Source organism: Bombina bombina, chromosome 6 (assembly GCF_027579735.1).
Source record: "Bombina bombina isolate aBomBom1 chromosome 6, aBomBom1.pri, whole genome shotgun sequence".
Taxonomy (NCBI): domain Eukaryota; kingdom Metazoa; phylum Chordata; class Amphibia; order Anura; family Bombinatoridae; genus Bombina; species Bombina bombina.
In genome coordinates, this window is record NC_069504.1 from 1,063,211,945 (window position 1) to 1,063,234,568 (window position 22,624).

The window sequence follows — 22,624 nt, forward strand, 5'->3', positions numbered from 1 at the left end:
CCGGACACACCGTTGGAGAAAGAAATTTATCAGGTAAACATAAATTCTGTTTTCTCCAACATAGGTGTGTCCGGTCCACGGCGTCATCCTTACTTGTGGGAACCAATACCAAAGCTTTAGGACACGGATGAAGGGAGGGAGCAAATCAGGTCACCTAAATGGAAGGCACCACGGCTTGCAAAACCTTTCTCCCAAAAATAGCCTCAGAAGAAGCAAAAGTATCAAACTTGTAAAATTTGGTAAAAGTGTGCAGTGAAGACCAAGTCGCTGCCCTACATATCTGATCAACAGAAGCCTCGTTCTTGAAGGCCCATGTGGAAGCCACAGCCCTAGTGGAATGAGCTGTGATTCTTTCGGGAGGCTGCCGTCCGGCAGTCTCGTAAGCCAATCTGATGATGCTTTTAATCCAAAAAGAGAGAGAGGTAGAAGTTGCTTTTTGACCTCTCCTTTTACCTGAATAAACAACAAACAAGGAAGATGTTTGTCTAAAATCCTTTGTAGCATCTAAATAGAATTTTAGAGCGCGAACAACATCCAAATTGTGCAACAAACGTTCCTTCTTTGAAACTGGTTTCGGACACAGAGAAGGCACGATAATCTCCTGGTTAATGTTTTTGTTAGAAACAACTTTCGGAAGAAAACCAGGTTTAGTACGTAAAACCACCTTATCTGCATGGAACACCAGATAAGGAGGGGAACACTGCAGAGCAGATAATTCTGAAACTCTTCTAGCAGAAGAAATTGCAACTAAAAACAAAACTTTCCAAGATAATAACTTAATATCAACGGAATGTAAGGGTTCAAACGGAACCCCCTGAAGAACTGAAAGAACTAAATTGAGACTCCAAGGAGGAGTCAAAGGTTTGTAAACAGGCTTAATTCTAACCAAAGCCTGAACAAAGGCTTGAACATCTGGCACAGCTGCCAGCTTTTTGTGAAGTAACACCGACAAGGCAGAAATCTGTCCCTTCAGGGAACTTGCCGATAATCCTTTTTCCAATCCTTCTTGAAGGAAGGATAGAATCCTAGGAATCTTAACCTTGTCCCAAGGGAATCCTTTAGATTCACACCAACAGATATATTTTTTCCAAATTTTGTGGTAAATCTTTCTAGTTACAGGCTTTCTGGCCTGAACAAGAGTATCGATAACAGAATCTGAGAAACCTCGCTTCGATAAAATCAAGCGTTCAATCTCCAGGCAGTCAGCTGGAGTGAAACCAGATTCGGATGTTCGAACGGACCCTGAACAAGAAGGTCTCGTCTCAAAGGTAGCTTCCAAGGTGGAGCCGATGACATATTCACCAGATCTGCATACCAAGTCCTGCGTGGCCACGCAGGAGCTATCAAGATCACCGACGCCCTCTCCTGATTGATCCTGGCTACCAGCCTGGGAATGAGAGGAAACGGCGGAAACACATAAGCTAGTTTGAAGGTCCAAGGTGCTACTAGTGCATCCACTAGAGCCGCCTTGGGATCCCTGGATCTGGACCCGTAACAGGGAACTTTGAAGTTCTGACGAGAGGCCATTAGATCCATGTCTGGAATGCCCCACAGCTGAGTGACTAGGGCAAAGATTTCCGGATGGAGTTCCCACTCCCCCGGATGCAATGTCTGACGACTCAGAAAATCCGCTTCCCAATTTTCCACTCCCGGGATGTGGATAGCAGACAGGTGGCAGGAGTGAGACTCCGCCCATAGAATAATCTTGGTCACTTCCTCCATCGCTAGGGAACTCCTTGTTCCCCCCTGATGGTTGATGTACGCAACAGTCGTCATGTTGTCTGATTGAAACCGTATGAACTTGGTCCTCGCTAGCTGAGGCCAAGCCTTGAGAGCATTGAATATCGCTCTCAGTTCCAGAATATTTATCGGTAGAAGAGATTCTTCCCGAGACCAAAGACCCTGAGCTTTCAGGGATCCCCAGACCGCGCCCCAGCCCGTCAGACTGGCGTCGGTCGTGACAATGACCCACTCTGGTCTGCGGAATGTCATCCCTTGTGACAGGTTGTCCAGGGACAGCCACCAACGGAGTGAGTCTCTGGTCCTCTGATTTACTTGTATCTTTGGAGACAAGTCTGTATAGTCCCCATTCCACTGACTGAGCATGCACAGTTGTAATGGTCTTAGATGAATGCGCGCAAAAGGAACTATGTCCATTGCCGCTACCATCAACCCGATCACTTCCATGCACTGAGCTACGGAAGGAAGAGGAACGGAATGAAGTATCCGACAAGAGTCCAGAAGCTTTGTTATTCTGGCCTCTGTTAGAAAAATCCTCATTTCTGAGGAATCTATAATTGTTCCCAAGAAGGGAACCCTTGTTGACGGGGATAGAGAACTCTTTTCCACGTTCACTTTCCAGCCGTGAGATCTGAGAAAGGCCAGGACGATGTCCGTGTGAGCCTTTGCTCGAGGGAGGGACGACGCTTGAATCAGAATGTCGTCCAGGTAGGGTACTACTGCAATGCCCCTTGGTCTTAGCACCGCTAGAAGGGACCCTAGTACCTTTGTGAAAATCCTTGGAGCAGTGGCTAATCCGAAAGGAAGCGCCACGAACTGGTAATGTTTGTCCAGGAATGCAAACCTTAGGAACCGATGATGTTCCTTGTGGATAGGAATATGTAGATACGCATCCTTTAAATCCACCGTGGTCATGAATTGACCTTCCTGGATGGAAGGAAGGATAGTTCGAATGGTTTCCATCTTGAACGATGGGACCTTGAGAATTTTGTTTAAGATCTTGAGATCTAGGATTGGTCTGAACGTTCCCTCTTTTTTGGGAACTATGAACAGATTGGAGTAGAACCCCATCCCTTGTTCTCTTAATGGAACAGGATGAATCACTCCCATTTTTAACAGGTCTTCTACACAATGTAAGAACGCCTGTCTTTTTATGTGGTCTGAAGACAACTGAGACCTGTGGAACCTCCCCCTTGGGGGAAGTCCCTTGAATTCCAGAAGATAACCCTGGGAGACTATTTCTAGCGCCCAAGGATCCAGAACATCTCTTGCCCAAGCCTGAGCGAAGAGAGAGAGTCTGCCCCCCACCAGATCCGGTCCCGGATCGGGGGCCAATATTTCATGCTGTCTTGGTAGCAGTGGCAGGTTTCTTGGCCTGCTTTCCCTTGTTCCAGCCTTGCATTGGTCTCCAAGCTGGCTTGGCCTGAGAAGTATTACCCTCTTCTATTTTTTGCCTTGAAAGGCCGATCCTGAGGAAGGGCGTGGCCCTTACCCCCAGTGATATCAGAGATAATCTCTTTCAAGTCAGGACCAAACAGCGTTTTCCCCTTGAAAGGAATGTTTAGTAGCTTGTTCTTGGAAGACGCATCAGCCGACCAAGATTTCAACCAAAGCGCTCTGCGCGCCACAATAGCAAACCCAGAATTCTTAGCCGCTAACTTAGCCAATTGCAAAGAGGCGTCTAGAGTGAAAGAATTAGCCAATTTGAGAGCATTGATTCTGTCCATAATCTCCTCATAAGGAGGAGAGTCACTATCGAGCACCTTAATCAGTTCATCAAACCAGAAATATGCGGCTGTAGTGACAGGGACAATGCATGAATGGGTTGTAGAAGGTAACCCTGCTGAACAAACATCTTTTTAAGCAAACCTTCTAATTTTTTATCCATAGGATCTTTGAAAGCACAACTATCCTCTATGGGAATAGTGGTGCGTTTGTTTAAAGTAGAAACCGCTCCCTCGACCTTGGGGACTGACTGCCATAAGTCCTTTCTGGGGTCGACCATAGGAAACAATTTTTTAAATATGGGGGGAGGGACGAAAGGAATACCGGGCCTTTCCCATTCTTTATTAACAATGTCCGCCACCCGCTTGGGTATAGGAAAAGCTTCTGGGAGCCCCGGCACCTCTAGGAACTTGTCCATTTTACATAGTTTCTCTGGGATGACCAAATTTTCACAATCATCCAGAGTGGATAATACCTCCTTAAGCAAAATGCGGAGATGTTCCAATTTAAATTTAAATGTAATCACATCAGATTCAGCCTGCTGAGAAATGTTCCCTAAATCAGTAATTTCTCCCTCAGACAAAACCTCCCTGGCCCCCTCAGATTGGGTTAGGGGCCCTTCAGAGATATTAATATCAGCGTCGTCATGCTCTTCAGTAACTAAAACAGAGCATCCACGCTTACGCTGACAAGGGTTCATTTTGGCTAAAATGTTTTTGACAGAATTATCCATTACAGCCGTTAATTGTTGCATAGTAAGGAGTATTGGCGCGCTAGATGTACTAGGGGCCTCCTGAGTGGGCAAGACTCGTGTAGACGAAGGAGGGAATGATGCAGTACCATGCTTACTCCCCTCACTTGAGGAATCATCTTGGGCATCATTGTCATTATCACATAAATCACATTTATTTAAATGAATAGGAATTCTGGCTTCCCCACATTCAGAACACAGTCTATCTGGTAGTTCAGACATGTTAAACAGGCATAAACTTGATAAGAAAGTACAAAAAAACGTTTTAAAATAAAACCGTTACTGTCACTTTAAATTTTAAACTGAACACACTTTATTACTGCAATTGCGAAAAAACATGAAGGAATAGTTCAAAATTCACCAAATTTTCACCACAGTGTCTTAAAGCCTTGAAAATATTGCACACCAATTTTGGAAGCTTTAACCCTTAAAATAACGGAACCGGAGCCGTTTTAAGCTTTAACCCCTTTACAGTCCCTGGTATCTGCTTTGCTGAGACCCAACCAAACCCAAAGGGGAATACGATACCAAATGACGCCTTCAGAAGTCTTTTATAAGTATCAGAGCTCCTCTCACCTGCGACTGCATGCCATGCCTCTCAAAAACAAGTGCGCAACACCGGCGCGAAAATGAGACTCTGCCTATGCTTTGGGAAAGCCCCTAAAGAATAAGGTGTCTAAAACAGTGCCTGCCGATATTATTATATCAAAATACCCAGAATAAATGATTCCTCAAGGCTAAATAAGTGTTAATATCAATCGATTTAGCCCAAAAAAAGTCTACAGTCTAAATAAGCCCTTGTGAAGCCCTTATTTACAATCGTAATAAACATGGCTTACCGGATCCCATAGGGAAAATGACAGCTTCCAGCATTACATCGTCTTGTTAGAATGTGTCATACCTCAAGCAGCAAGGGACTGCAAACTGTTCCCCCAACTGAAGTTAATTGCTCTCAACAGTCCTGTGTGGAACAGCCATGGATTTTAGTTACGGTTGCTAAAATCATTTTCCTCATACAAACAGAATTCTTCATCTCTTTTCTGTTTCTGAGTAAATAGTACGTACCAGCACTATTTGAAAATAACAAACTCTTGATTGAATAATGAAAAACTACAGTTAAACACTAAAAAACTCTAAGCCATCTCCGTGGAGATGTTGCCTGTACAACGGCAAAGAGAATGACTGGGGTAGGCGGAGCCTAGGAGGGATCATGTGACCAGCTTTGCTGGGCTCTTTGCCATTTCCTGTTGGGGAAGAGAATATCCCACAAGTAAGGATGACGCCGTGGACCGGACACACCTATGTTGGAGAAATAGAAGGTTTTATGTAGAGAGTACAAAGTAACTGAAAGATTTCTGCATTTGTCTCAATTATTCTCATGGTACATGACTTGTTGTTTGACAGGGTTATTAGGCCTGTGACTAACCTTTTTTATGTTACAATCTGTAGTTTACAAAGATATAGAGAAACACACATTTTCCCTTTTTTTTTTGTACTGTGTATTTGAGACTTGGTATATGTGTGTGTAGTGCTGTGCATTTGAGACTGTGTACATGTGTGAGTATGTTGTGTGTGTGTGTATATTTGTATACTCTGCAGCATATGTGTGTTGCTGAGTATTTGAGACTGTGCACATGTGTCTACTGTATAAGATCTGTAATTTATGTGTGTATGGCATGCTGTAGTGTGTGTTTCTGTGTATGCATGCTTATGAAAAAGGAAACTGAAGGCTGATTAGCTGTCAGGGACGCTACATAACACAGCACAGATCTTCTCCCCCTGCAGGTTGCTAGTGATACATGTGCTTTATATTCAGCAGTTGAAAGTCTCACTCCTGATACAGACATCTATTACAATTTTTGCAGGATGCAGCTAGAGCCCTTAAACTTTGAGAAAAGGTTTGCTGGGTTTTTACACATAAATACATATGCATGTAATGTTCATTGTAAGCAGAGCAATGGTTTTCCCTCACTCAATAACTGTAACTACCTTGCTTACTGCCAGCCAGACATGACATGCCTGGCTTTGTTATGCATGGTCTGCACAGTGTAATGTGCTGAGCTAAGAAACCTGCATTTTGTATTTAAATCAGAACAGCTGCAGCAGCAAAGCTACAAGCTAAAATCCAGCAGCCCTGTCTTCCATTCTGATGTTAGCATAGCTTGTACTTCCCCTGCAAAGCTGCACAAGTGCACAGGTTACCACGGCTATCCATTAGCCTTTGGAGACAAAGGCGCTAAAAAAATCTGCCTTCTCACACTCTGCTCTGTGAAATATGATCCTGCTTCTATGGGTTAGGGGGCGCAATACTTGCCTTGCCCTGGGCGCTGACAACCCACGCTACGCCACTGGACATAGCTACTAAAGCGTCAGAGAGCTCTGTATTTTTTCTAGTCCCAGAGCTGTCTCGCTTTCCTTGTAATCCTGGTAGTTTGGACAATACCGCTGTAAGGGTATGATCCATAACTGCCGCCATGTCTTGTAAAGTAAACGCCATGGGCGCACTAGATGTACTTGGCGCCACTTGAGCGGGAGTCCCTTGAGCGGGAGTCAAAGGTTCTGACACGTGGGGCAAGTTAGTCGGCATAACTTCCCCCTTGTCAGTTTCCTCTGGTGATAAATCTTTTAAAGACAGAATATGATTTTTATAACTTAAAGTAAAATCAGTACATTTGGTACACATTCTAAGAGGGGGTTCCACAATGGCTTCTAAACATAATGAACAAGTAGTTTCCTCTATGTCAGACATGTTTAAACAGACTAGCAATGAGACCAGCAAGCTTGGAAAACACTTTGATAAATGTAAACAAGCAAAAAATAAAAATGGTACTGTGCCTTTAAGAGAAACAAATATTGTCAGAAATTGAAAAACAGTGATAAAAAGCAGTAAATCTTACGAAATTTTTACAGTGTGTATAATAGACTAACAGAGCATTGCACCCACTTGCAAATGGATGATTAACGCCTTAGTTTCAAAACCGGATCAAAAAAACGATATAAACGTTTTTTAACAGTCACAACAAACTGCCACAGCTCTGATGTGGCCCTACCTGCCCATACAACGACTTTTGAAGGCACAAAAACCCTTTGTAGAGGTCCTAAGTGTTCAGGGGACTCCTTCAGGGAAGCTGGAAGTCTCAAGCTGCAAAAACTACTGCACGATTTAGGCCTGAAATTAGGCCCCTCCCAACCTGTACTCACAGTGAGAGGGCCATAAAAAACTATCCCTAGGCAAAATCTAGCCAGCCATGTGGAAAAAACTGGGCCCCAATAAAGTTTTATCACCAATATGTAGAAAAAAACGTTTAAACACGTTACTTCAGTAATGTGAGAAAGTAATAAGAATATTACCTTTTACAGCAAGCATGATACTAGTCGTTATTAAATCACTGTAATCAGGCTTACCTTAAATAAATCCGGTATTAACAGCATTTTCTAGCATATTCATTTCTCTAGAAAAATTTAAACTGCACATACCTCATAGCAGGAGACCCTGCACGCCATTCCCCCAGCTGAAGTTAACTCATCTCTTCAGTTATGTTTGAGAACAGCAATGGATCTTAGTTACAACCTGCTAAGATCATCAAAAACCACAGGCAGACTCTTCTTCAACTTTCTGCCTGAGGCTAAAACAGTACAACTCCGGTACCATTTGAAAATAATAAACTTTTGATTGAAGATAAACTACATAAATTCACCACATCTCTCTAGCTACTTCCTATGTTGTCGAGAGCTGCAAGAGAATGACTGGTAGTGGCAGTTAGGGGAGGAGCTATATAGACAGCTCTGCTGTGGGTGATCCTCTTGCAGCTTCCTGTTGGGAAGGAGAATATCCCACAAGTAATGGATGATCCGTGGACTGGATACACCTTACAAGAGAAAAGAAGGCGGTTATGAAACGGTTTTAAAAGGCAGCAGATCTATCAAATCAGGTATCTTGAGAAAGGCTGAATGCCGAAATGCGTAGAAACCTGATTATTACAAACTGTCCACTAAACGGAAGGAGGACAGTGATAGCCTGCTATTCGGAGGCTTTAAAGATGAATACAATCAGCTAAAAGATGCAAGGTTCCTGATATATTTGCCCGCGAAATAAAACAGCCGAGTTGGAGCACTTGTAAACATCTGCTAATCAAGAATAAGAACGGGAGTGCCTCCGTGGATGCATGTAATCAAGGAGTGGCAAACACCTGAAGAGGAGAGCCATCAGAACAACCGGTAAACAGAGGCTGGAAGCCACAGCGCTCTACCGGATTCACCAGTCTGAAAAGGGTGAATATTATAACAGTGCACTGTTAACCCGGAGGAGACCTAACGGAAAATAAATCAAGAGCAACACAAAAACCGTATGTACATACTAGTAGTAAAAAAACAGCTACTCACGATTGCTCAGCTGAACCTTTTAACAAAGACGATTTGACACATTTAGGAAGTTTCACTTAAATATAAAATTACATCAACCTAGCCGTAAACCGCAATTTTTTTCAAAGTCTTACTATATTATGTTCTAACAAATCTAGACGTGAAGAACTCCACATAAGCCTTGGTGGAACAATTGTAAAAAATCCTTGAAATCATTAACCAAAGTAAACAGAGTACTTACTCTATACGAGAGTTTTAGAAAAAAAGAGACATTTACTCATGTAGCAATATGCATGCCTATGTGATTTAATGTTACAAAGGTTATAAATGTTACAATTGTAATTTGTTTTTTTTATCTATAGTGATATCAAATTTAGACACCGGTGCTTAAAAAAGGATTTTTTAAGATTGTATTTTTTATCCGCATATGTATTTTACTATTTAATTAAACTATCAGTTATTTATTTATCATCAGCATACTGCATATTTCATAAAATGAATCAAAACAAGGTGAATAAGATAAACATCCTACAAATATTATAGTGAATTCACAACCTGAGTAATATCTGAGAAAGCATACTATGGTAAGATTTTTTACACTTAGATAAGGTGCCATATACTATACTTCGCCCTACCCTAACTCAATATATACTCTAGAGTGCATATATACACAAATACATAATACTATTAGGTTATCAGAGTGGAAATCGGCATTAGTTTGCGCCACCTTATAATAGTATTCAACCTTCCAAAAGCTCACAGCCCTCCGAAGACCGGGCTCCATGAGCATCCCCTCCCAGTACCAGATGCCAGTAGAAAAGGGAAGGACATCAAAAATCCTCCCACCAAAGGGGAGGACTGACTCTGGAAGAAAAACGGTCAACACTACATAGGTAACCGATCCCCGAAGTTCCCTCCAGGGTAATGGTCCCAGCCCAAGGCTAGTTAAAGACCGAAGACAAGAGTCCCAGACCTCTGGAAGAGAAAGGAAGGGTCAACAAGGAGAAAAGCCCCCGGATAGACCTCTGACCACTACTACAAACGGCGTTCTACAGTTATTCAGATAGGCATTGTACACGGGTACGAGACCCCTACACTGCTGTCTTCCCCAAAAAGGAACACTTCCTAAGGGAAGAGGGCCCTCAGACCCACAACATCTATATATCAGAATCCAACATTCAGTAGGGATCAAACCCTCAACCTCCCGCTGGAGGAACGGAGGGACCAGTCACTACATCGCATCCCCCTTTCCAGAATTCTGAAAATGCAAGAAGGGAAAAGTCCCTTACAAGGCAAGAAAAACAGGACCCAACAGGTCGCCATATAAAGCTGTGTTAGGCAAGGATAATTGTAGGACTTGCATGATGAAGAGTACATAACCATAGCTGGAGATGAGCTCTTGACCTACAGCTTGATGAGCTCTTGACCTACAGCTTCCAAGGAAACATAGTTTACCACTAAGTCGTCGTGGGACACATCAAATGCTAAGGTAACTCTGCCCATAAACAACGGAAACACCCTACCATAGGGGCAAGACTTCTCGGCCATATTGCCAACCCAGTTGAAGACACCTGGAGTCTACAAGAACATCAAATGCGCCAGAAGACCAGTAGGGACCAATCAGGAAGACCTAGAGCCTAAACCACAGGCAGATAGGTCCGGAAAACAAAGCCCCGCCCCCTCTGAGAGAGGTACAAAGGACCACAACACCAAAGGTGATACCGAACCGTCCACACTCCTCTAGGGAGAGACATGGACCTAGGCCAGGGTCCTCGAAAAACGGAATCGATCTAAAGATCTAACTTCCAGAGGAACCCTAAGTTGCCTCCTACGATTAGGAGTGCACCATCTAAAGTCCGTAGACTTGGCGATCTAGCAACAGCCTCAAACCCAGGAGTCTGAAAGATCTCCTGAACAGTTTAAGAATATCGTAGACAGGCGATAACACGTGTTACACACACTGGAAAGGTAGCAACCAACACCCGAAGGTTAATGAGAGCCCTTGACCTTGCTCGCCATCCCAGAGAGTTAGACATAAGGCACCCTCCACGAAGTCCCTAACAGAACATCGAGGATAAATGGTCAACTAACTGACTCCAGAAGGGCGACTGTCTGAGACCGACCTCGACTCTTCACTGTAAAGCCCAAGGCTAGAGTTGCAACGAGGACATAGAAACACCCGAACGTCAAAGACTGTGGTCAGATCAAGGGTATAAGATGGAAGAGACAACAGCCAGAGATCTTTGTAGGATTGATCTTCAAAAAAGAAAACCCTTTCTTTACAGGGTAAAAGCTGGAACCTCGCAGCTTCCCACAGAAGGCAGGGAACCCCTGCACACCACCTCTTAGAGTAACTCAACTCTGAGCAGAGGAAGAAGGCCATGCCCGCGCTTCCAGACCAGAAGATCTACCCAAGGCTGGAACCGCAAGAAAATGCTCGATGGGTTAAAAAGTCAGCACCTGGAGAACTTCGAGTGAAGAAGCAAATTTTTCACAACTCGGAACACCAGACCACATAGGTCAATCGCATCTCTTAACTCTAAAGGAATGGAAATGACGGTTCTGAGTCCCCAGGGACCTGAAAGAACCATGATGACATCTGCAAAAACAGATCCATATCCCAGGCGAGTAGCCCGAAACAGCCAACCGTAGATTGGCACTCACAGCCCTCCATTCAGAGGGGTTGTATTTAAACCGTAGGCCTCATACTTCGATAGGATCCGAGCCCATAGTCCATAGCAATAGGCCAAGTTACATTCAGAATCCGACTGGATTAATCAGCACCATGAGGGTGACATGAACCCAGGTAACAGTCGAAAAGCGTCTGACCAGTACCAGCCTGGTATAAGGACACTCCAGAACTGCCCGAGGTCCAAGAAAATTCGACCCGAAGGATCAATAAATGAACTAGAAAACATAATTCTATTATTCAAAAAGTGCGCAACTTCTGAGGAAGTGCTCACGCGACCACAAAATCGCAAGTATCAGTTCCAGAGAAGAACGTTCTCAAAAACGAAATTCTGACATGAGCTTAAGAAAAAACTAATTAAACACATCCACCCGGATCAAAAATAAAAAGAAGGCAGCACCCCTCGGGTGAACGCCCAAGGTGAATGAGAACGCCAGCGGGACTAGCCGATCAGAGACCCCATTCACCCAAGCTCAGAACTGGAACCGAAACATAAAGAAAAAATAAAACAGAGACGTTACGGAGATTGGCTTCATCCCCAAACGTCATAGCTAATTTGCCATCCAGCATCTAAGGTTTCGGATCCCTCGGTCCACTAGGGTTGGGATCCTCCAACATCACCAAAACATGCCTTAAAAGAACACGAAGACGTGCCAGCCTATAACGGAAGGCAAAATCATCTCTCGCCGGATCAACGAAAGACCCTGGCCCCGAGGTTGGGGCCCCTGAAGCCTCAGAGGCCAACACTTCCCCAGAAGCCCAAACTGAATCAGGCGATCCCACGCCCAACGGGTCTTGGTTAACAGAACACGGGCAATATCTTAGAAACATTTCACTTGGGAGATATAAATGAGCCAGCGCCATAGAAATGGCCATGCGGAACCGTGCCGTAACCTCTGGAGGAAACAAGCCACCCTCCGGAGAAGGAGTAAAGGCCATAGGGATACCTGCTTGCGTAGCTGAGAAAGGGTCTGGAGCATGTGCCTCACGGACATAGAAACCTCGGAGGCGGATGGCTCAACGCACTCTAACCTCCTTGATTTGGGGGAAGAGAGTACTCTTGAACGGCAATCGGAACATAACTGAAGGGCATTGATAACCCGGGCCATTTTATATTCATCACAAGACACATTCTCCGTATTGGAGCAATCCGGGTCCAACATATCAGAATCCTCCATAATCTTGGGATTACAAAAATGACAAAAACTAACTGGCACCCTTTTAACACCCCCAATGGTTGGGGCACTCACCACCTCCTGTGAACCAGACAACCCACGAGCTAGACTCTCTCGGTCACACACAGTCAGCATACGGAAGTGAGAAACAACGTGACCACACCCGCCACGAGGTGCACCGTGCCAGTCACAGAAAAGGGCGCGCAATCTCGAGAATAAGGCCGTTATGTTCCATAAAAGCAGTGAGCCTAGGTATTGCTACACTTTGCTATTTGCAGATAAAACCATATAACAAACATGATTAAAGTCCCCCCTGTTCAATAACCCCACTCAGGAGATATTAACCCATGATTACTTTTTTAAGATAAAAGGAGTCCCACTGGGACCCTACCTTGTTTCGTTAACATAACATTCACATATCGAAATAAAATGAAACGATCTTACTGGAATCTACGCCGTGGAACAGGAACATGGCACTTCAAGTGTGACAGATAGTAGCCTCGCTTTTGACATGGACTTGAGTGAATAAAGGTAGGCAGCGAAACTCGTCAACGCTGATTACCAAGGAGCTGTTAATCGGGACGGGTTCACAGGAAAATTCTCCCTGCATCTCCGGACTCTAACTTTCATCCATGCTCTCACTGAGAGGCTGATAGGATTACTTAAAACTCCAGTCCCATTGCAAAGAGTACTACCCTCCATAAGAGACTATCTCAAACTTCTGATACTTCTCTGCCAACCTCCTGTGACGAAAGGCAAAGAATGATTGGGGGATGAGGGAGGTGGGGGAGGTGTTTGGGCCTTTGGCTGGGGTGTCTTTGCCTCCTTCTGGTGGCCGGGTTCTGTATTTCTCAAAAGTAATGAATGCAGCTGTGGACTCTTCCCGTTTAAGAAGAAAATAGCCTCCACAGAAAGGATGTACTTAAGGAAACATCCTCCGTTCTATTGGCAACAAGTAGGCGTGGCTACAGACCAGCTCAGGTAGAGCCGAAAATGGCGCTTCTCAGAAGGCGGGACTTACTAAGCCACGCAGGAGCTATTCCTAGTAGTAACACACATGTCGGAACAGAAATGAAGAGCGCATTAATCCCGCGCCTTATTCTGTTAGCCGACAATACAGGAAAAAAACACAGTGTTACTGTGCAGAGACATACTTAGAGACCATAAACCCTGAACAAGTCCTGAAGCCCATAAAAGCCTTGCTCATTACATTCACTAAAGAGCACGCTCGCACTATTTGTAACCCACATAGCAGCAATAAGTGCTTTAACAGACTGAGTTAGCTATCGAGAATTAAAAAACTAACAAATCCATAATGCAGATTCAAGCAGGAATCCTAATTAACCCCTAATGAACTCAATAGTCAGGGCAATAATTAACCCCTCCTAGTCACCAGTGCCTGCGTCCTGCCTTAAAAATATCCTTCCCAAGGATATAAAACGTTGCAGAATAATGCAGTCAAATTCTTTAAAAGTGCAAGTCCCCCAAAACAAAGAAGACTGAGCACTTACTTGGATCAAGCCGTCCGGCAGGAGGACAGCTTACCCGGCAGGAGAGGATATGGTATGCATGATTAAGGCTGTGAAGGCCGAAACGTCGCATGTAATGTGAAAATAAAGGTATTTTCTTTTACCTAATTGGTGCTGTGGATTCCATTTGTCTATGTTGCTGTAAGGGTGGCAGTAACCCTTTCTCCACGGGCATCATACAGAACTAAAACCTGCTTTAAGGAACCAACAGGTGCTGTACTCATTTACTACTTTTATTTACTACTTTTGCGGCAGGAGAGGATGCCGCTTCCCACAGAGGCCTGTAGAAAGAACGAAAGATCAGAATAAACCTATTCTGGCTTTCTGTACTAGGGCAGCAAAGTGATAGGAAAACACAGCAAGGCCCACCTTACAAGTACCTAACTGCTTTAAAGCCACCACTGCCCTACTGAAGAGACTAACGTAGAGTACAGCTAAACCCAGCTTGTCAGGGAAGATCAGAGCAAGCCTGCTCTGGCTTCAAAATAAAAAAAATCTTGATAGAAGAATCTTATAGACACCTAAATGTCACCTCCTCCTTGCACTGAAGGCAAAGAGAATGACTGGGGTTGTGGGATGGGAAGTGATACTTAACAGCTTTGCTGTGGTGCTCTTTGCCTCCTCCTGCTGGCCAGGAGTGATGATCCCAACAGTTATTGATGATTCCGTGGACTCACCGTGTCTTAAGAAAGAAATTATATTCTCTGTCTGGATCATGTTTTTTTTATGTCTACTGTATGATAATACATGAGTAGATAATTTGATCTACAATATCACAAATTAGTTTACCATACCTTAAAGAGAATTTAAGTATTTATTTTACACAAACACACACACATATATATATATATTTATATATAAATAAAATATATAAGATTAATTAAGCAGTGCACTGCCAAAAGGTCTGCATATAAGATTTTGTTTGTAAAATCTGCATTGTGTACAAACCAGGGACATTCCATTGAAAAGTTCTGAATATAATTATCTTATCTTTGCTGTGGTCAGTTAGGGACAGATATAAAGACATATGGCTAGTATATAGCAAAGCCAGTTGTAATTAGACAGTTGTAATTAGGGCAGCTGTGCTTCTTTCATAATTCCAGGCTGGATTTTTTTTTTTGGGGATAGATAAACCCAGGTAAACTGGTCATCAATAATAAACTCATATACAGTTTTAGACTGATGATCTTTTCATGAACAATCAATGGGACATTGTACTATAACATTTTCTGCCTTTAAATATGTCCCAATGATCAATTTTACTTGCTGGTGTGTTTTTTAAATTGTATACAAATAATTCCTTTACCATTATTTTTTTTATTTGGATTAGCTGTTTTTGCCTGTTAAAACCACCACCTATACTAAAAATATGAATACTTGTGTGTACACTGTGAAATGTAAACTCTTGCACATGTGTGGTAGGAGTAAGTGTGCAAAAGTTTTTTTTTAATTGTATGCTCTATTAGAATCTTGAAGCCAAGTGGAAATAGAATCAAAATGTTATTAGGAAACACAGTTAACACCTTCTTTAAAGGGTTGGTCAGAGTCAAATTCAATTTCTAACCCACCTGTACCAGAAATGCATTTCTTGATCATTGTAAGTGATAAAGATTGAAATTTTCTTTTTTAAATATAACTTTTTCGTCCCTTGAAAATGATCGGCCCTGCCTAATCCAAGTTATAGAATGTGAACTGACGGCCAAGCTCATATTATAATGAACAGCATGCATGATAAATTGATCCACATGCGCTCCAAAACGCATGCGCAAAACTCGATGGAGCTGAATCCTGGTTAGAATAGGAGCTGGCTGTCGATAAAAGGGGCAGTCGGTAGCTATGTTAGCTTATCATTTTAGCCACACTTTAAAAGACATTCTAGTTAATCAGGGCAAATAAAATACATTAAAAAAGACAAGTTATATGCCAAAACGCGAAGAGCTTTTAACTTTTAGCTGAGTTTTGATTTTTTTAAAAAAAAGTTTATTTATACACATCTTGAGTTGTTCTAAAGTTTTCCTGTTAGGTGATGCTGAACATCTGTAATGAAGAATAAAGTGGATTTTTCAGATCTTTCTATTCTAATGGTAAGTTTGAAGGAACCCCTTGGGAAGTGAAGTGCTACCATTACACGAAGGGGAGAGACCCGGGCTGGCAGCATCCCTTTCATGGAAGTGATTTTATAATGGATTGTTTCTATATTTTGTTTTTCCTTGTCATTTTAATGTTTAAACTGTACAGTGGAAGAATTTTTTGTTTCATTATGGAGCAGATGGCTTATTTTTACATTAAAACACAATTAATAAGCCATCGATTGAACTAAAATCAAATCATTAAAATGACTCCATATATTGGTTCTTATGACAATCTCTGTGACAGTACCTTTAAAGTTGATCTCGTATGACTGTGACCCAGCTTGGAATGGACATACATCCTTTGGATTAGCAAGGTATACAGTCTCCAGGTCATCTGACGATATGGAAGCTGATTGCTGTTTTATGTTCTGTAAGGCCAACAACATAAAGAGTTAAAAGGATCCTGTGATCACTCTTGGTTACAGTGACAGATATGAAGGCACTGGAAGGTTAAATTATGCGGTTTGAAATCCTACAAAAAAACAGAATTTATGTTTACCTGATAAATTTCTTTCTCCAACGGTGTGTCCGGTCCACGGCGTCATCCTTACTTGTGGGATATTCTCTTCCCCAACAGGAAATGGCAAAGAGCCCAGCAAAGCTGGTCACATGATCCCTCCTAGGCTCCGCCTACCCCAGTCATTCGACCGACGTTAAGGAGGAATATTAGCATAGGAGAAACCATATGGTACCGTGGTGACTGTAGTTAAAGAAAATAAATTATCAGACCTGATTAAAAAAACCAGGGCGGGCCGTGGACCGGACACACCGTTGGAGAAAGAAATTTATCAGGTAAACATAAATTCTGTTTTCTCCAACATAGGTGTGTCCGGTCCACGGCGTCATCCTTACTTGTGGGAACCAATACCAAAGCTTTAGGACACGGATGAAGGGAGGGAGCAAATCAGGTCACCTAAATGGAAGGCACCACGGCTTGCAAAACCTTTCTCCCAAAAATAGCCTCAGAAGAAGCAAAAGTATCAAACTTGTAAAATTTGGTAAAAGTGTGCAGTGAAGACCAAGTCGCTGCCCTACATATCTGATCAACAGAAGCCTCGTTCTTGAAGGCCCATGTGGAAGCCACAGCCCTAGTGGAATGAGCTGTGATTCTTTCGGGAGGCTGCCGTCCGGCAGTCTCGTAAGCCAATCTGATGATGCTTTTAATCCAAAAAGAGAGAGAGGTAGAAGTTGCTTTTTGACCTCTCCTTTTACCTGAATAAACAACAAACAAGGAAGATGTTTGTCTAAAATCCTTTGTAGCATCTAAATAGAATTTTAGAGCACGAACAACATCCAAATTGTGCAACAAACGTTCCTTCTTTGAAACTGGTTTCGGACACAGAGAAGGCACGATAATCTCCTGGTTAATGTTTTTGTTAGAAACAACTTTCGGAAGAAAACCAGGTTTAGTACGTAAAACCACCTTATCTGCATGGAACACCAGATAAGGGGGGGAACACTGCAGAGCAGATAATTCTGAAACTCTTCTAGCAGAAGAAATTGCAACTAAAAACAAAACTTTCCAAGATAATAACTTAATATCAACGGAATGTAAGGGTTCAAATGGAACCCCCTGAAGAACTGAAAGAACTAAATTGAGACTCCAAGGAGGAGTCAAAGGTTTGTAAACAGGCTTAATTCTAACCAAAGCCTGAACAAAGGCTTGAACATCTGGCACAGCTGCCAGCTTTTTGTGAAGTAACACCGACAAGGCAGAAATCTGTCCCTTCAGGGAACTTGCCGATAATCCTTTTTCCAATCCTTCTTGAAGGAAGGATAGAATCCTAGGAATCTTAACCTTGTCCCAAGGGAATCCTTTAGATTCACACCAACAGATATATTTTTTCCAAATTTTGTGGTAAATCTTTCTAGTTACAGGCTTTCTGGCCTGAACAAGAGTATCGATAACAGAATCTGAGAAACCTCGCTTCGATAAAATCAAGCGTTCAATCTCCAGGCAGTCAGCTGGAGTGAAACCAGATTCGAATGTTCGAACGGACCCTGAACCAGAAGGTCTCGTCTCAAAGGTAGCTTCCAAGGTGGAGCCGATGACATATTCACCAGATCTGCATACCAAGTCCTGCGTGGCCACGCAGGAGCTATCAAGATCACCGACGCCCTCTCCTGATTGATCCTGGCTACCAGCCTGGGAATGAGAGGAAACGGCGGAAACACATAAGCTAGTTTGAAGGTCCAAGGTGCTACTAGTGCATCCACTAGAGCCGCCTTGGGATCCCTGGATCTGGACCCGTAACAGGGAACTTTGAAGTTCTGACGAGAGGCCATTAGATCCATGTCTGGAATGCCCCACAGCTGAGTGACTAGGGCAAAGATTTCCGGATGGAGTTCCCACTCCCCCGGATGCAATGTCTGACGACTCAGAAAATCCGCTTCCCAATTTTCCACTCCCGGGATGTGGATAGCAGACAGGTGGCAGGAGTGAGACTCCGCCCATAGAATAATCTTGGTCACTTCCTCCATCGCTAGGGAACTCCTTGTTCCCCCCTGATGGTTGATGTACGCAACAGTCGTCATGTTGTCTGATTGAAACCGTATGAACTTGGTCCTCGCTAGCTGAGGCCAAGCCTTGAGAGCATTGAATATCGCTCTCAGTTCCAGAATATTTATCGGTAGAAGAGATTCTTCCCGAGACCAAAGACCCTGAGCTTTCAGGGATCCCCAGACCGCGCCCCAGCCCGTCAGACTGGCGTCGGTCGTGACAATGACCCACTCTGGTCTGCGGAATGTCATCCCTTGTGACAGGTTGTCCAGGGACAGCCACCAACGGAGTGAGTCTCTGGTCCTCTGATTTACTTGTATCTTTGGAGACAAGTCTGTATAGTCCCCATTCCACTGACTGAGCATGCACAGTTGTAATGGTCTTAGATGAATGCGCGCAAAAGGAACTATGTCCATTGCCGCTACCATCAACCCGATCACTTCCATGCACTGAGCTACGGAAGGAAGAGGAACGGAATGAAGTATCCGACAAGAGTCCAGAAGCTTTGTTATTCTGGCCTCTGTTAGAAAAATCCTCATTTCTGAGGAGTCTATAATTGTTCCCAAGAAGGGAACCCTTGTTGACGGGGATAGAGAACTCTTTTCCACGTTCACTTTCCAGCCGTGAGATCTGAGAAAGGCCAGGACGATGTCCGTGTGAGCCTTTGCTCGAGGGAGGGACGACGCTTGAATCAGAATGTCGTCCAGGTAGGGTACTACTGCAATGCCCCTTGGTCTTAGCACCGCTAGAAGGGACCCTAGTACCTTTGTGAAAATCCTTGGAGCAGTGGCTAATCCGAAAGGAAGCGCCCCGAACTGGTAATGTTTGTCCAGGAATGCAAACCTTAGGAACCGATGATGTTCCTTGTGGATAGGAATATGTAGATACGCATCCTTTAAATCCACCGTGGTCATGAATTGACCTTCCTGGATGGAAGGAAGGATAGTTCGAATGGTTTCCATCTTGAACGATGGGACCTTGAGAAATTTGTTTAAGATCTTGAGATCTAGGATTGGTCTGAACGTTCCCTCTTTTTTGGGAACTATGAACAGATTGGAGTAGAACCCCATCCCTTGTTCTCTTAATGGAACAGGATGAATCACTCCCATTTTTAACAGGTCTTCTACACAATGTAAGAACGCCTGTCTTTTTATGTGGTCTGAAGACAACTGAGACCTGTGGAACCTCCCCCTTGGGGGAAGTCCCTTGAATTCCAGAAGATAACCCTGGGAGACTATTTCTAGCGCCCAAGGATCCAGAACATCTCTTGCCCAAGCCTGAGCGAAGAGAGAGAGTCTGCCCCCCACCAGATCCGGTCCCGGATCGGGGGCCAATATTTCATGCTGTCTTGGTAGCAGTGGCAGGTTTCTTGGCCTGCTTTCCCTTGTTCCAGCCTTGCATTGGTCTCCAAGCTGGCTTGGCCTGAGAAGTATTACCCTCTTGCTTAGAGGACGTAGCACCTTGGGCTGGTCCGTTTTTACGAAAGGGACGAAAATTAGGTCTATTTTTTGCCTTGAAAGGCCGATCCTGAGGAAGGGCGTGGCCCTTACCCCCAGTGATATCAGAGATAATCTCTTTCAAGTCAGGACCAAACAGCGTTTTCCCCTTGAAAGGAATGTTTAGTAGCTTGTTCTTGGAAGACGCATCAGCCGACCAAGATTTCAACCAAAGCGCTCTGCGCGCCACAATAGCAAACCCAGAATTCTTAGCCGCTAACTTAGCCAATTGCAAAGAGGCGTCTAGAGTGAAAGAATTAGCCAATTTGAGAGCATTGATTCTGTCCATAATCTCCTCATAAGGAGGAGAGTCACTATCGAGCACCTTAATCAGTTCATTAAACCAGAAATATGCGGCTGTAGTGACAGGGACAATGCATGAAATGGGTTGTAGAAGGTAACCCTGCTGAACAAACATCTTTTTAAGCAAACCTTCTAATTTTTTATCCATAGGATCTTTGAAAGCACAACTATCCTCTATGGGAATAGTGGTGCGTTTGTTTAAAGTAGAAACCGCTCCCTCGACCTTGGGGACTGACTGCCATAAGTCCTTTCTGGGGTCGACCATAGGAAACAATTTTTTAAATATGGGGGGAGGGACGAAAGGAATACCGGGCCTTTCCCATTCTTTATTAACAATGTCCGCCACCCGCTTGGGTATAGGAAAAGCTTCTGGGAGCCCCGGCACCTCTAGGAACTTGTCCATTTTACATAGTTTCTCTGGGATGACCAAATTTTCACAATCATCCAGAGTGGATAATACCTCCTTAAGCAAAATGCGGAGATGTTCCAATTTAAATTTAAATGTAATCACATCAGATTCAGCCTGCTGAGAAATGTTCCCTAAATCAGTAATTTCTCCCTCAGACAAAACCTCCCTGGCCCCCTCAGATTGGGTTAGGGGCCCTTCAGAGATATTAATATCAGCGTCGTCATGCTCTTCAGTAACTAAAACAGAGCAGCCACGCTTACGCTGACAAGGGTTCATTTTGGCTAAAATGTTTTTGACAGAATTATCCATTACAGCCGTTAATTGTTGCATAGTAAGGAGTATTGGCGCGCTAGATGTACCAGGGGCCTCCTGAGTGGGCAAGACTCGTGTAGACGAAGGAGGGAATGATGCAGTACCATGCTTACTCCCCTCACTTGAGGAATCATCTTGGGCATCATTGTCATTATCACATAAATCACATTTATTTAAATGAATAGGAATTCTGGCTTCCCCACATTCAGAACACAGTCTATCTGGTAGTTCAGACATGTTAAACAGGCATAAACTTGATAAGAAAGTACAAAAAACGTTTTAAAATAAAACCGTTACTGTCACTTTAAATTTTAAACTGAACACACTTTATTACTGCAATTGCGAAAAAACATGAAGGAATTGTTCAAAATTCACCAAATTTTCACCACAGTGTCTTAAAGCCTTGAAAATATTGCACACCAATTTTGGAAGCTTTAACCCTTAAAATAACGGAACCGGAGCCGTTTTAAGCTTTAACCCCTTTACAGTCCCTGGTATCTGCTTTGCTGAGACCCAACCAAACCCAAAGGGGAATACGATACCAAATGACGCCTTCAGAAGTCTTTTATAAGTATCAGAGCTCCTCTCACATGCGACTGCATGCCATGCCTCTCAAAAACAAGTGCGCAACACCGGCGCGAAAATGAGACTCTGCCTATGCTTTGGGAAAGCCCCTAAAGAATAAGGTGTCTAAAACAGTGCCTGCCGATATTATTATATCAAAATACCCAGAATAAATGATTCCTCAAGGCTAAATAAGTGTTAATTCAATCGATTTAGCCCAAAAAAAAGTCTACAGTCTAAATAAGCCCTTGTGAAGCCCTTATTTACAATCGTAATAAACATGGCTTACCGGATCCCATAGGGAAAATGACAGCTTCCAGCATTACATCGTCTTGTTAGAATGTGTCATACCTCAAGCAGCAAGGGACTGCAAACTGTTCCCCCAACTGAAGTTAATTGCTCTCAACAGTCCTGTGTGGAACAGCCATGGATTTTAGTTACGGTTGCTAAAATCATTTTCCTCATACAAACAGAATTCTTCATCTCTTTTCTGTTTCTGAGTAAATAGTACGTACCAGCACTATTTGAAAATAACAAACTCTTGATTGAATAATGAAAAACTACAGTTAAACACTAAAAAACTCTAAGCCATCTCCGTGGAGATGTTGCCTGTACAACGGCAAAGAGAATGACTGGGGTAGGCGGAGCCTAGGAGGGATCATGTGACCAGCTTTGCTGGGCTCTTTGCCATTTCCTGTTGGGGAAGAGAATATCCCACAAGTAAGGATGACGCCGTGGACCGGACACACCTATGTTGGAGAAATGTATTTAGTTTTTATAAAAGCAGTGGATATATTATTTATTCAACAAATATATATGTATTGCTATTCTAGTCAACATGTCTTAACTATGTTTCCCAGTTCATGTAGTCATAAGGTTATTAGGTTTAATGAGAAATCAGCATTTTCATTTGCAAAAGAAAGCATTTCACCGAAGG

General features: G+C 43.3%; 1 protein-coding gene across 2 annotated transcripts in view; it reads right to left on the reverse strand.

The window, feature by feature from the left end:
* Window positions 1–22,624, reverse strand: part of LOC128664166 (protein mono-ADP-ribosyltransferase PARP12) — a 380,066-nt gene that overhangs the window by 138,320 nt on the left and 219,122 nt on the right. For both annotated transcript variants that reach the window (XM_053718923.1, XM_053718922.1), the window contains exon 9: window positions 16,351–16,471. In XM_053718923.1, the coding sequence (XP_053574898.1) occupies window positions 16,351–16,471 (121 nt within the window). The remainder of the gene's footprint in view (window positions 1–16,350; window positions 16,472–22,624) is intronic.